The 15665-nt window shown below is 44.2% G+C and overlaps 1 protein-coding gene across 1 annotated transcript in view; it reads left to right on the top strand.

Annotated features, from left to right (window-relative positions):
* Positions 1-15665, top strand: part of LOC126336241 (glypican-5-like) — a 728632-nt gene that overhangs the window by 688721 nt on the left and 24246 nt on the right. The window contains exon 8 of the mRNA XM_049999730.1: positions 13294-13450. Within this exon, the coding sequence (XP_049855687.1) occupies positions 13294-13450 (157 nt within the window). The remainder of the gene's footprint in view (positions 1-13293; positions 13451-15665) is intronic.

Raw genomic sequence — 15665 nt, 5'->3', positions numbered from 1 at the left:
GTTACGTGCAATTGCACTCTTGCTGATTGAAGGATCCCTCTCCACATGCTGGAAGACGGCTTCCTCAAATTGTTGCGTTCTTACAGTGCAACGGCGTCCCTGTCCAGGTAATCTGCTAAATGACCCGGTCTCACGCAGACGTTGGTACATAGCAGCAAAGGTCGTATGATGCGGGATACAGCGATTAGGATACTGTTGTTGATAAACCCGCTGTGCAGCCCGTCCGTTGTGGTGCGCTACGTAGAACGCACCAACCGTATCAGTGTACTCATTCCAGGTCTACCGCTCCATTAGTAAACAAAGACAGTGCACTGCTACACTGGTGGACAACAGTTGCTTACAACTGAAGAGCGTAATACGCCCTCTAACAACTGAAGATCGTAATACGGTGTCTAAAAACTAAAGAGCGTAATACGGCCTCTACCAGTTTAAATAATCCTCATAGGAAAAAATGACATTAGGGAAAAATATTTATTTTGATGTCTCCTACAGCCTCCCAGACTTTTTCGGTTTAAATACTTTTCACCCTGCTGCCCATCTGGGATCTGCGGGACAGACATAATCAATAAAACGACGCTGCTTGGGAACCTCTGAGTGGACTGAAGCAACTCCATATGCCCATCGGAACTCGGCTTAGCCACCTTGCATTCCCGACACTAACCCTTTGTCGAATATCACGATACAGAGTCGGCAAAGTTAGGGACTCACAGATCTTGTGGCTGGTTTTATATACCCCAGATGGCACCCCACAACAGAATTTTGATAATATTTGGTAACATCCGGAACGAAAGCCGCAGGCAGACATTTTAAGATCATAATCCCAGGGACTGCGACGGCAGAGAATGTCCTTCTGTAGTTCATACTAAGGAACTTGATGACCCACTCTCAATTGCTCCGTACTTGGGATCCTGTTCTTGTTGCGCAGAGTCAGCAAACAATACTGGAATCGTGGAAAGCTCTGAATTAAGAAGACGTACCACCTCCTACACTTCGCACATTCTGCACAAGGTATCCACTACAACGTTATCGCACCTCCTAAAGTGGCACACGTTGAAATGGAAGCCAACCTCGCATTACGCCCAGTTTTACGCAGACGAGCCAGAACCCAACTAAGGGCCTTGTGAATTCCCGTTGCCGGTGGCCGAGCGGTTCTAGGCGCTTCAGTCTGGAACCACGCAACCGCTATGGTCGCAGGTTCGAATCCTGCCTCGGGCATTGATGTGTGTGATGTCTTTAGGTTAGTTAGGTTTAAGTAGCTCTACGTTCTAGAGACTGATGACCTCAGATGTTAAGTTCCATAGTGCTCAGAGCCATTTGAACCATTTTTTTTTAAATTCCCGGTGTTCAAGGTAGTACGCGAAGAGGACAGTCAGAGCTTCCAACTGATAAGCAGAGTATTTCTTCTCAGCTGGAGACGGGCACATACAGATACAGGCTGGGAGCTCTGCTCTCCACGTTGCTCCTGATGGAACACGGCGTCAAACCCTGAGTTAGAAGCGTCGGTCTGGACCACGAAGGGTTGGCTGAAGTCAGGAACAGCCAGACCATGGTAATTACTCAAAACGATCTTGAGATAATCAAACACAGCCTGCTCTCCCTTCTTTCGCGACAGATTTAACAAAGAAAACTTCAGAAGAAAATTTCGGAAGAAGTCAGACATTTCAATGACACGGGCTACCGCTTTCTTAGTCTTAAGAGGGCAGAAACTAAATGCTCTGGTCCTAGACTGAACAGTCCTGACCCCTCAGCCGGGACTAAATGCCCGAGAAAAGATACCTCACTACGAGCTAAGGTAACATTAGACGGTTTAACAGGGCCACTTGCCTCAGACGCTCCAAATCACGTCGCAAGTGCTCCAAATGCTCGGAGAAGGTGGCACTGTAAATGACAGCATCCTCCTTGAAGTTATACACACTCTTGAACTTCAGATCTCCGATCATAGAATCGAGTAACCTTAGAAAGAACTGCCGCTCGGTAAAAAGGCCGAAGGGCACTTGCTTAAATTCATGTCAGTTCCAGCTAGTGCAAAAGGCAGTGGCCGACTAGTGGTCCATGGAAAACCATGGGAAACAACCGTCTAGACCTGAGAGTGTGACAGACGCCAAGATTAGTTTACTATTAATGATGCGACAGTCCAAAATGGATCAGGACCCCCCCCCCCCCCCCCCAATTATTATTAGGCACCAAAAATGGTCGATGATGCATATCGCGAGTTGGACGGCCTTATAACCCCCTCAAAAAGCATTTTATATACCAACTCAGAAATACCTGCATCCTACACTATGTGATCAAAAGTATCCGAACACCCCCAAAAACCTACGTTTTACATATTAGGTACATTGTACTGCCACCTACTGCCCGGTACTTCATATCAGCGACCTCAGTAGTCATTAGACATTGTGAGAGAGCCGAATACGGCTCTCCGCGGAACTCAGGGATTTCGAACGTGGTCAGGTGATTGGGTGTCACTTGTGTCATACGTTTGTACGAGACATTTACACACTCCTCAACATTCCTAGGTCCACTTTTTCCGATGTGATAGTGAAGTGGAAACGTGAAGGGACACACACGGCACCAAAGCTTACAGGCCGACTTCGTCTGTTGACTGACAGAGACCACCGACAATTGAAGAGGGTCGTAATGTGTAATAGGCAGACATCTGCCAAGCTAATCACGCAGGAATTTCGAACTGCATTAGGATCCACTGCAAGTACTACGTATAACAGTTAGGCGGGAGGTAAAACTAGGAGATCATGGTCGAGCGGCTGCTCGTAAGCCACACATCATGCCGGTATATACCGCTTGCTGTAAAGAGCGTAAACACTAAGCGTTTGAACAGGGGAAAAACGTTGTGTGGAGTGATGAATCGCGGTACACAATGTGGCGATTCGATGGTAGGGTGTGGGTATGGCGAATGCACGGTGAACATCATCTGCCAGCGTGTGTAGTGCCAACAGTAAAATTCGGAGTCGGTGGTGTTATGGTGTGGTCGTGTTCTTATGGAGAGGGCTTGCCCCCTTGTTGTTTTGTGTGGCACTACCACAGCACAGGCCTACACTGATGTTTTAAACACCTTCTTGCTCCCCATTGTTGAAGAGCAATTCGGGAATGGCGATTGCATCTTTCAACACGGTAAAGCACCTTTTCATAATGCACGGCCTGTGGCGGAGTGGTTACACGACAATAACATCCCTGTAATGGACTGGCCTGACCTTAATCCTATAGAACACCTTTGGGATGTTTCGGAACTCCGACTTCATGCCATGCCTCACCGACCGACAACGATACCTCTTCTCAGTGCAACACTCCGTGAAGAATGGGCTACCGTTCCCCAAGAAATCTTCCAGCACTTGATTGAAAGTATGCCTGCGAGAGTATCAGTAAGGCTGAGGGTGGGCCAACACAATACTGAATTCCAGCATTACCGATGGAGGGCGCCACGAACTTGTAATTCATTTTCGGCCAGGTGTCCGGATACTTTTGATCACATAGTGTAAGGTGGAGACAGTTGTGAAGATGACTGCCTGACTGGAAGACGGTCGGAATGCAAAACCCCATATTCAGTACGACGTCACGCCCGGTTCATCCTACGGTCGCAGGTTCGAATCCTGCCTCGGGCATGGATGTGTGTGATGTCCTTAGGTTAGTTAGGTTTAAGTAGGACTGATGACCTGAGATGTTAAGTCCCATAGTGCTCAGAGCCATTTGAACCATTTTGAACCCGGTTCATCTGTCAATACTTCCGGGATCCATCAACATTTGAATGAGAACCTGTCTGAACACGAGGTAAGTGTGCAACTTCGACCGCTGCGGCAGTAACGCTGGTATTACAAAGACCTGCCCTCCTAGAATTGAGTCAAGTGAAATTTCACCTCAACACGAAATCCAAAATAAAATTTCCCATGGGCATAATCGAAAACCAATCTCACTTTGTTTACGAAATCAAACCTGAAGTGGTCGGTGCTGAAACCCTCCGCAACCGACAGCTTTATGGGCCAAGAAAATTCACGGAAGTGACAAGAAATGCACATGGATCCTACCAAAGGAACAGCTTCACCATTAACAGTTCTACAATTTCTAGCTAAAGGCTTTACATTGAGGAAAATAGAAATGATCCATTATCGGGAGTACCACCGACTTATTAAGGGAAGACTGCTCCCGGAATCCAGTAGCGCACAGGGCAGCTCATGACTGATGTACACGCACACAAACGGGAGAGGATTGTGGGACACCGTTTTTATGACTTCAGCTGGCGAAACGCCTTTTCCTTTGACCTCACAATGACGAGCAAACGTTCTCCAAAGGTAGATGTTACCGCTGTGGTTGGCGAGAGCAATCTTGCTAGCGGAAACGGCACCCGAGGTGTGATTGGCCTAAGACCGAGATAACGCTTCCTCACAGCCTCTCCTTTGATCAGCTTGTTTAACCCCTTCGCAAGAGTGATTAAACTATCCAAGTCACGATAGGTAGTCAGTCTCTCCACAAACAAGACCTTGGAACGGTATTCTGGTTTAGTCCCTTGCAAAATGACGGCAGCAATATCATGCTCAGCTAGCTACATATCACAGGCCAAGTTAATTTGTTCTCATAAGGTAACGGTAAACCACGGAAATTTAACCAATTCCTGTTGGGTATGGACAGCAAGGTATTCTATCCCTTGCAACACATTCCAGAGTGGATTAGGTAATTTAGCAAAACTGGACTGCGGGTTCTCTATATCAGTTCTTCTGGGCTCCGGAGAAATTTTTCATTTTCGGTAACCACCAGATTTTCCAATTCACCAAGCCGCTGATCACTCTTCCACTCTTAGCCATTCAGAATATCGTGCAAATTTAGGCCCTATCCCTATTAGGTAGCTGGTCAACCTTAGCTTTGAACTGCGAATGGGTGATTACCGAAGCGAGGTGTTCAACTCTAAGCAACCTGTGCATAATTTGCGCCTGCATGCAGTGGAACTGAACGCCTAATGGGGCACTAAATCGAAAACTATTATGTCTGCTCTATCTCTGACAGGAAAGTGACGCGGTGCTGCATGGCCACGCTCTCCTGACAAACACGCTGTGTCATCAGCTGCACCGAAGTCCCTACAGCTGAGCGAAGACGCGCCGGGTGCTCTGCGAGATATCCATCCTCTGCCAATCCTTGGATTTTATTCTCGTATCTCAACTGGTCATTGCGAAGACAGTTCACTCTTACCCTGACTCGATGTTCCATAACAGATGATTACACATGAATCCCAAAGCGAAAAACCAACAGATTGTGATATGATCAGTATAATTCAATCCAACTTCCAGAAACAACCACGCTGCGCTGTGCTACCAGAATGGTACACTGGTACACATAGCTGATGCAAGGTTGCCTGATGGTGAAAGTACTGGGCAAATTAAGGATTCGTGTCACTCCTCGGGGAAAATAGTGTTACCAATTAGGTCAACAGGACCTTGACATACAGATACAAAACTATCGAATTGGTAAAAGAAATTGAAGAATAATTACTGATAATCGATCAACAGTGTCATCAAATGCTTCAGAGAGATGAAATAACAACAACAAAAAATGTTGCGTTAATTCAAATACTTGCTCTCAACTCTCCAAAAGTCATACATAGGAATATGAAGTGAGAAAGTTTAAATTGACAACAAATGTTATTATCCAAAGATATACAAATTTTGTGCGCCAAAGGTTACAGCAAATTTCAATAAGAGAAGCATGATAATATTTCACTAATGGAAGTTACGTAACAATTTATTCAAAGTTTCTAAAGAAGTTTTCAAAGCGGGCAGGCCACAAACATGTTTAGAATGCGTGTAATTAAAATACATAAAATAATTCAGGTTTCCCTAAAAAGAAGTTCATTAAAACGAAAACAAAGTTGTTCTATATGAAATCACCACACTCGGGCATTGTGGTCCAGCCACACGGACCAAAGTTACAAAGGGCAGGCCCGATATGCTGCTCACCACACTCTTTTTTCCAGCCAGCCAGTGGGAAGACGCCCCAAGGCACAGAAATACAATGATATCCTGATGAACAGAGAAGTAGTTTTTAAATGAAAGCCACGCAGAGTGGCCGCGCGGTTTGAGGCGCCATGTCACAGATTTCGCGGCCTCTTCGGCCGGAGGTTCGGTCCTCCCTCGGGCTTGGGTGTGAGTGCTGTTATTAGTACAAGTTAGTTTAAGTTCGTTTCAGTAGTATGTACGACTAGGGCCTATGACCTCAGCAGATTGGTCCCTTAGGACTTCACACGTTTGAATATTTTAAGTAAAAACTGATTACACACTGGCAGCGTAGGCAAAATAATTGTGAAAAGTCGACAAAAGGTAAGGTAACCGGCAACGCGCTCCTCAGATCGCCTGACTAGACGCAGCAACAAGAAACGACAACAACAACAACAACAAGAGGTTGAACCGAGTCCCATATAGAAGCAGCAGAACTCAAACACGCGCAGGAAGCAAACCAGTCCCAATTATCACACTCACAGCGGGAAACAAAATCAGTTTTTACGTATGCTGCGTGGTCCCGGCGCCGAAGCAACGGACTAGAAGTAGCCCACCCAGCATACAATGTGGAAAAACTTGGAGACGCCCGAACATGTGTGGATCACAACGACGCATCGCTCGTCTCCAGAACTGGTCGGGCAAAGGAATATTGTGTCCACTCCCGTTTCCGGTGCACTTCCCTGAGTCCGGAAGATGCTCAGCCAGACTAACTTGGAACTCACAGGGCGGGGCGGCAGAACACACAGCCGGCCCGTTCGTTGCCTCGCCGACCCGTGCTGTGTTCCTGACCCCCACTTCCGAAAACCGCCTCGACGGCATTCGCGGCAAACGCTCCGCCACCCCTTCACACCAAAGAGTTTGTTTCAGGAGGCTTGGCGTGAGTTAACTATCGCGCAACTGTTCACTCTTCTTTTACACTCCTAACTCTGCCAAGGACATAGACGCATTTTTGTGCTATGGTAGGAACATTTTTCATTCTGTTAATACTGTTTCTTGTAGTTCCAAGAACTTAATCACGAATATGTGATTACATGTTTTCCCAGATATGTTTATCCGTTGTCATGACGTTAAAACTTACAAATTTAATTTTTGAAATACTGTGAAATGTCTTGGGAGTTAACTGAAAATGGCTTTTTAGTAATGTTGTACAACAAGAAATATGTTTGTGCAGGCACACTGAGGGCATTCATAGTTTAAACGATCTTATGTGCTCAGTTTTATGAAGTGGCGTCAAATCAAGTATCATACAGAGAAAATAAAACTTCTGGAAGTTAATTGTACATAGAAAAGTGGAGTGTTTGAATCTTTCGAACATAATTTTCGATTGACAGCTAACTAAACACCAGAGGGCTTAATTCCCAGCAAAATTGTTCTTAGAGTACGTACCTGAGAAATGTGAAGGTTTGGATCCTGCAGTTTTAATATGCCATAAAGTTGTTCTTGTTACGCTACGACAAGCATTCAGATAAAACCGTCATGAAGCACTGAATTAGTTGTGGCCCTTTTCCGCACCCATTGCGTATGTAATACACATTTTACAAATTCAAACTCTTCTTTAGTCCATGCAATATAATATTTTCCAGATGAGTTTCCCCTTTTAAACTAGATCCAACTTCACTGAATTTTTTTAGTTGCTTGTCGGTTCTGTCAAAATCTGCATTCCTATCACTGGATCATAGTTTAGAGAATGCTTTTCCACTTCACTTAAGAAAATTCAGGATGTATTCCAGTAGAGTTAATTCTCTCTTCTTGTTTCCAAACTTTCTTTCTCGTTAACTAAATTTTGTGGAAGAATTTCAAATTTATAGTGCAAGAACTGTGACCATCGTCGGAGGTTTATTCTGTGAAAAGAAGAATTCCTAGGGTACTGCTGCGGTGCAACCGAGTATAATGCCAGTTTCAAAGTTACCGTCCACAGGGCATTGTAGAAAACGGGAGTCGGAAATATGGGGTCCGTGTATTCACACGGACCTCATATTTCCGACTCCCGTTTGCGACTTGCCGATGCCATCAATTACAAATAAAATGGTGACAGAACCTTGTGGTTAGATCTTAAAACAATGAAAATTTGTTGCTAGTCGCACAAATCACAACTCATGTCACACAAAGTCGCAGTCGTCTTATGGTTCTGTTGTACACGTGAACCCCTTGGCGCACACAGACGGGCAGACAAAAAAATTGCCACAAAACCATTCGCTTTGGTAGACCTGCGATCGGTACTTGTTACAGAATGCAGCGTGAAGGCTGTAGCCTGTACTGTCCACTTGCCCCGTTTCGTGGCTGATGTCTTCCCCCGTACATCAACTGTCCATGGTACAAGGCCAGAATAAATCGCAGTATCTTCAGAAATATAGTGGTAAATTCCAGTTGATGTGACGGTGCACGCATATCCTGCATGTCAACTCTACTTAATACATCTGGTATATCATCTAGTGCCACATTCCACATAGTCTACAGGTCGTGGGTCATTTGGGGGTGATCGGCTGACACCCTCCACTTCCAATCATTTCTTGACGGATTGCGTGGCGAAATGCAACTGTTCTCCAAAATGGGTATCATAATGTTGTTATGTAGGTAATCATAATGTTCTGACCGGTAAGTGCAGTCGATAACCTCGAAAATAAATATATGTGAGTGATAAATGATGTGAACTGGGAGAGCGGGCAGGGGTCACACGTTACTTTTTCGGTGAGATCCCATGCAACTACGTGCCCAGACTTTGTGGTTGTGGATTTTTGCGATCTCTCCAATTTGCTTACGGTGAATGATGGGGTGGTTACTTTCATGACACAATGGCTATTTCCCGTCATTGGTTAATGAATGAAGCCAAGGAAATTTATTAAATGTATAGTAAAAGCCATACGATAATGAAGATACTCTGCTTGACAATTGCTAAAAAGCGACTGACACTTGCCGAGAAACAATTGCCAGTTGCTACGGAACAACCAACAATTCCTACAGAATATCCCACTAACAGAACTAAAAGGAAATGTAGAGGTCGGGACGTGTTAATTGCAGCGAAGCCTGTATACGAACGCTCTCTGTGCACTCGACGCTCCGTGCAGTACGGCGTTTGATGAAAGTGGTTGTGGTACCGATTAGTGCAACATTGCATTTGGTACAGCAACAGGAACAAATCTGCAAGACATCATGTGAGTGCTTACGATCGTGGACGAGCAGGCGGACGCTTCGAAGCCGGTCCAAGTGTCACTCCTGTGGCCACAGTAATGCGTCACAAACAACTCTGTAGGACGAACATCCTCAACTGAGCATTATACCAGAGGTTGACAATACCGCCACAGTTTTAAGATTCTTTTATTATTCTAAATATTCATTTGCTGCCAGTTACTATGATATATATCTTCGATATGCTGGTGTACTATGCGCGTGTTAGGCGGCTGTGGTGTTATGCCCATCTTCAGGTGTGTCCACTCGGAGTCACAGAAACAAGTTACGACACCTGAAGATGGGTGTATAAGAGCCCGAAACCGGTCGTGCCCTAAATAAAAGAACCTTACAACTGTAGCGATATTTTCAATCTCTGGAATAATACGTTTTTTCAAAAGTGCCACCTCGACATTTAAAAAGGTCAGTGACGGTGGAAACGCTATGCGAAAGTATACCAACCGTTGTGGACGGATGCAGTGCAAGAAGGCCGATACGTAGCCCTAGTGACGAAAAGGGACAAACATTTAGGCAGATGGCTGCAGACCTTGGAAGCGCTACTAGGACTGATGTCTGTGACACAACGATTTAGTGATTCGTTGCGATTAAATCAGGCTGGTTTGTATGCTAGATGCCTGTTAAGTGCATCCGACTTCAATCACGCCATCGTCGAGAAGGAACTATTTGGGAGAGAGAGAGCACGTTAATTGGGGTCATCAACGGTGGTTCAGAGTGATGTTCTCCGACGAAATTGTGGCAAGTGATTGTGGCCACCAGTCAGTGTGGAGAGAGAGGGGGACAGGTTGCACATCGCAGAATGCCTTTGCGACAGGTACCGTTACACAATAGTGGTACTGACAGGAGATTATTCTGGATCATCTCTATCCATTTAGGGGTGCGATAGGTCCCGACTTTCTGTTTATGGACAATAATGCTAGTCCACGTAGGACCGCAGAGATGTCGGACACATGGAAAGTGAAGATATTGAGCGTATAGAATGGCCTGGGTACTCCATGGACCTAAATCCTATAGAGGATGTTGAGAAATACCTCTGGCAAGAGCATCCCAGTCAAACACCCCTCCTCGAACTGCTCAAGAACTGAGAACCGCTTTGAGAGAAGAGCGGGACAATATCGCCCAAGGGCTCCTCAACAGTTCGGTAGCCAGCGTGAGTAACAGGTTCAAAATGTGCCTTAATGCCCGAGTAGACTCCGATATCAAACTTTATGTTGGGAGTCTGACCTGTGTCAAACATGAAAGTTATTTTTGTCTGTTATCCTCTTTCCCATGTGGTAAAATCTCTACCATTTTTCGTTTTAAATATGCAACTCGTCCTCTATTTCTTACGTAGCATGTTTCATGTATTGATTATTCTGTCCAACAATGTCTCCTTTCCGTAGGAACTGTCAAGAAGTGTACTTTGTAGGTATGATGAGCTGTTATAGGTGAATCGGACGGTGTGGGTGCTGTAGTTGTCAACGCTGTGGTACGGATCACTGTACTGCGTGCACTTGGATATGAATCAGTGTTGGGTGTGTATTGTAGTATGGATGAAAATGAGTGAAACAGTATTGTGCTACATTTACCAAGCCTTTTCACGTTGAGCAGCATCGATACTGACGTCCACATTAGGTGTACATATCACCGCCAACAGCTGTCAAAAGTCTTACCTAACACCACCATCACCACCCTCCACTCATCCCCAACTTGTCTGTTCACAAGACAATGCCTATAATCTCTACTCGACTTCGGTATCACCCCTGAAAGATTACTGCGCTTAGAGTTTTGTAGTCCTAACTAAACGTTTGTTCCAAATACAACGAAACGTTTAAGTTCCATGATCACATTTTAGGTACTAGAAGTTGGAATTAATCAGTCAGAACATATATGAAGTGCCATCTAGGCACTGCTTTCACTCAGTACTGTTTTTTAAACTAAATACTGCCAGACGATATTTTGTAGCTACTGCAATTTCTCTCTTTTTCGTTCTGTTTGCAGGGTTCTTCACCATCAGAAACAAATCATCATGAAACTACCGGGCGTTCGTTTTAACCTCAGATGGCTCAATATCTCGTGAACGACGCGTCATACAAGCAATATGTTCTAGGTGAAAAGGGTATGTGTGTCTCTACCACTACTGGCTACTTCCCAAGCACCTCTCCTGCGTGGGGGGAGAGGGGGGGGGGCAGATCAGTTTCTATTTTCCAGCGGGAACTCCCATATTTACTGCATATTCGGATCCTACGCCAAAAAATACGTACTGTTTACTCAAACCATTGTTTTCCATTCGGGATAGATGGCGCTGTAATTGATAAATACAAAGTGTGACTGTCGTTGCAATTAAGAACTGACGCATCTGATTCCACGTTTCATTTACTACATAAATGTAAACATTTGTGTTCTAACAATTCATATTTATGCTATGCATTTACTTTAATTTTGGGAAATTTGATTGATGGTGCCATATTGTTAGCCGTTTGAATATCTTGATAGCTTTTCACTATCGCTTCGTGGACATATTATCTTATTACGATGGTCGTGGTTTGTATTTCACCTTTCTTCTTCTTCTTCTGTAGTGGTCAATCCAAGGATTGGTTTGCAACAGCTACAATGGCAGCTTGTCTCCATTCTGTGCGTCTTTCAGCTTTTCTCTTCGTTTCTTTATAGGTGTTACATCCCACATCTTTCACGATTTGATCCACGTACCTGAGTCGTGGTCGTCCTCTTGGTCTTTTTCCCTCCACATATCCCTCTATGATTGTGTTCAGGAGTCCTTTATGTCTTAATAGATGGCCTGTAAATTGCACTCCTCTTTTTACAATGAAACTCCAGAGGCTTCTCTTCTCACCTTCTCTTTCCAGAACCACTTGTCGATACACGTTATTTTGAGCATGCGTCTATAGCACCACATTTCAAAAGAATTTAGCTTCTCGTCTTCCTCTGTCCCGAGAGTCCATGTTTCACACCCATAGCATGCCACACTGCACAGATATGACTTCAAAAATCTTTTCCTGATTTCAAGGCTGATGCTCTTGGATGTTAATATGTTTTTCTTCTTGTTAAAAGCAGCCCTTCCTTGGGCTATTCTACTTCTCACTTCTGCCTTGCTCTTTCCATCCCTGGTAATATTACTGCCCAGATAAGTAAATTTATCAACTTGTTCAAGCAGTTCATTGCCTACATGAACTTGGACTTTCACTTGATCATCTTTGTCGCATGCCATTACTTTTGTTTTTGCTTTATTAATTCTCATATTGTATTCTTCACCCATAATTTTATCCATTCTATTCAGTAGGATTACAAGATCTTCTTCACTTTCAGCCAGGACAGCTATATCATCGGCATAGCGTATCATATCTATTCGTTGGCCATGATTACTACACCTGTCTGTGAATTTCCCTTACTTTTGTCAGCGCCTCTTGAATGTATTTCACCTGCCGGCGCGAAGTTAACGGTGGTTGGGTGGAAAGACACATCGAAGTCAGCCACTGCGGTAAGGTTGTTCGACAATGGCCACCGAAATAAAGCATTCCGATTCTTTGCGGACTCGCCACAGTCAATCCTTTAGAGAACAAAAAGCTACGTTACCGGTCAATTAGTTTATTTGTCAGAAATCTCGATGTCTATATCTAGTATTTTACTGTACAATCACATTTGCAACTCTGTGTTCTAACAGTTGATACTAATGTTCAAACGTTACTTGAAAGGTTTACATTTACCTTGTAAATGGTATGTAGAATCAAATGCATCAGATTGTAATTCCAAAAAGAGGCCCACTTGATATTTGTCGATTACAGCGCCATCTACCGCGAATGGAAAACAATAATTTTCAGTAAACCTTAAATATTTTTTTCGGCGTAGACCAACTGAAAATATAGAACTGACCCCGCCATCGCAGGACGGTGGTTCAGAGGTGGCGAGTTATTGTACAGAGAGACGTCCCGTTTCGCAATATTAACTTTTTACCTAGAACATTTTTCTCGTACGATGCGTCGTTCACGAGATACATAACTGCCAGAGTTTACTTATAGAACATACAGGATGCTCGTTGTAAAGTGGTTGCTATTTAATGTTAGCAAGTTGTGACCGTCAGCAGCTGTAGTGAGGAGGCAACTTATGACGTGCGCAGGTGGTGGTCAACCAGCTGACGGAGGCCCCCACGGCGCTGTCCCTCGTCCGCTACGTGGAGGGCAGCGGCGGCGACACAGGCCCGCCTGGCAGCTGGGACAGCGAGCCGGAGGACGCCTGGAGGGCAGAGGGCTCCGGCTCTGGGGAGAAGCCGGTCGGTAAGTGTGCCACGTCAGCTGGCTGCGCGCATCCCACCACACGGTGCGCGGACACTTGCCACAACTTTACCTGCTCCGAAGGGTAGGGTCCCTTGTCTCCCCCTCTTCCTCATCGCTTACTCAGCCTTTCCGCTGGTTTACTTAACATAGAACAAGAATCTCTTTGGATTTTCCACCACATTTCTACAGAAAGTTTCGTAGTGGAAACTATTAAATGCATCTCGCATTGAAATCCGCACCAAATTTCGAGTCTCAGTAAAACTTCACCAATCTTGGAGATTTTCCGTTCGTCTAAACTATACTTTCTTTGAACTTAAGCCACATATGGTCTTCACTTACATAGTTTGGAAGGGTTGCAGACTGTCTCTTAGAAAGACGTCAACCGAATTTTGTAGTTGCTTTTATAAATAGACATATTTCGCGTTTAGTTTTAGTGAATTTCTTCGTTACGGAATTGAGGCTGACGACGACTGTGTTCACAGATCCCTGTATCCGCCGTGATGCTCAGAATTATTTGTGGCTAAGAGGTCAAGTGTGTTTTCGTTACCATTTAAAATTTGAATGGCCTCTTGAACTAATTTTTCGAAATAATTTTAAAAGCAGCATTTAGAGCCATTACGGAAGTTGTTTTCTATCTAAGTAGAGTCTGAAAATGTATTTTTGTCAACATACGGAAGGTAGATTGAAGTCACTGCCAACTACAGCTGTATGAGTAGGGTACCTATTTGTAGTGAGACTCAAGTATTCTTTGAACTGTTCAGCAACAGTTTCACCTGACACTGGGGGTCGGTAAAAGCAGCCAGTTATTAATTTATTCCGGTTGTCGAGTATAACCTCTGCCCCTACTAAGTCACAGGAACTATCTGCTACAATGCCGCTTGTGAGATTTAACACATTACATTATTTTTCCTTAAGTTGTGCTTCTTGTTTCTGTTGTAGTGCAGATCATTACAATTACTGCTTATCCCTCCAAAACCTTTTTCTGTGACCCTGTAAATACCAGAGCTAAACAATGTAGAACAACAACGTACGCTACAAGCATACCATTCTTTATTACTTCATTTCTTTATTTCTAACATTTTAAAATTGTACGTCGACTTTAGATGACATGTCAATCATAGATGTTCTTATCTCTATTTAGTGAAAGTATTTTCAGTCGTGTTTTGAATATTGTCCCGATACACTTTATTGACTAATGTTTCGCCGCACGGGATATCGCAGTTTAGAGAGTAAATTAATATGGAGTATGTCGTTCTTCTTTTCAAACATTCATATACCCTTTTCTTCGTTCCTTATTGTCTTTTGGGCATGAAGTTGTAGTAATTAAAGTAGGCACAAATGCAATGATCAAAAGGAAATGATTAGCGTACATTTACATTCTCTTTACATCGTTCCTTTTCTGTTGCTCCCCTGCCGATGGACTGTTTCTATGGCAATCTGTAAGCGTGAAAGGAAGCTACCGTACAGACAGAGGGATCTATATTTATACTTGGCAGAACTAATTACTGACATAATCGTCGGTATTGCTTTCGTTTCCCAAAAGTTATAAATATTTCGATTACGGAAAAGAAGCTCTCTATTTGGCCAAGATGTCGAAGAAGAAGGTCCCTTACGTACTGGTTCTATCGAGTAATAGTGGAGACGACGGTTTGAAAACGGACAGAAGAAGTATGAGGAAGGGCGTCCCTTACCTGAGGGATCGCTACCTGCGAAGGGGCAAGTGTGGCAAATGTCCGGCATTCCACGACACATCCCACACACTATCACGTCGTAACACTTCTTCTACTTTCAGTGAAAACGAAACGTATACAGTGTGTCCGTAAAGTCCTGCTGTAATTTCAAAAAGTTTTAACTTTGAAACTGTAAGAAACAGAGCACCGTGGCTCGTTGTAAAACGTTTAGCAGCCGTCAAACTTATTTTCCGTTATGACGGAATTTCAATAAATGTTCCACTCGTCGCTTGCAGAACGTCAAGCCGATACTCGAGTTCTGCCCATGTACATGTCAGCACTGCAGCGTCAGCCGTTCTGACTGCTCCATTCGTGCACGAAGAGCAGCAATGTCATTGATTGGTGACACGTGCACGCGATTCTTTTTGTAACTGTACAAAAAGGAATTGTAATGACGTGACGTCGGGTCGCATCCATCTCTTGGCAAATGTGTCGTTAAGCATATTCTTCAAGTTCAGATACGTATATGGAGGCGCATCACCTTG

Source organism: Schistocerca gregaria, chromosome 2 (genome assembly GCF_023897955.1).
Source record: "Schistocerca gregaria isolate iqSchGreg1 chromosome 2, iqSchGreg1.2, whole genome shotgun sequence".
Classification (NCBI taxonomy): Eukaryota; Metazoa; Arthropoda; class Insecta; order Orthoptera; family Acrididae; genus Schistocerca; species Schistocerca gregaria.
Note: the sequence above shows the minus strand (reverse complement) of the source record. Positions and strands in the feature narration are given on the sequence as shown.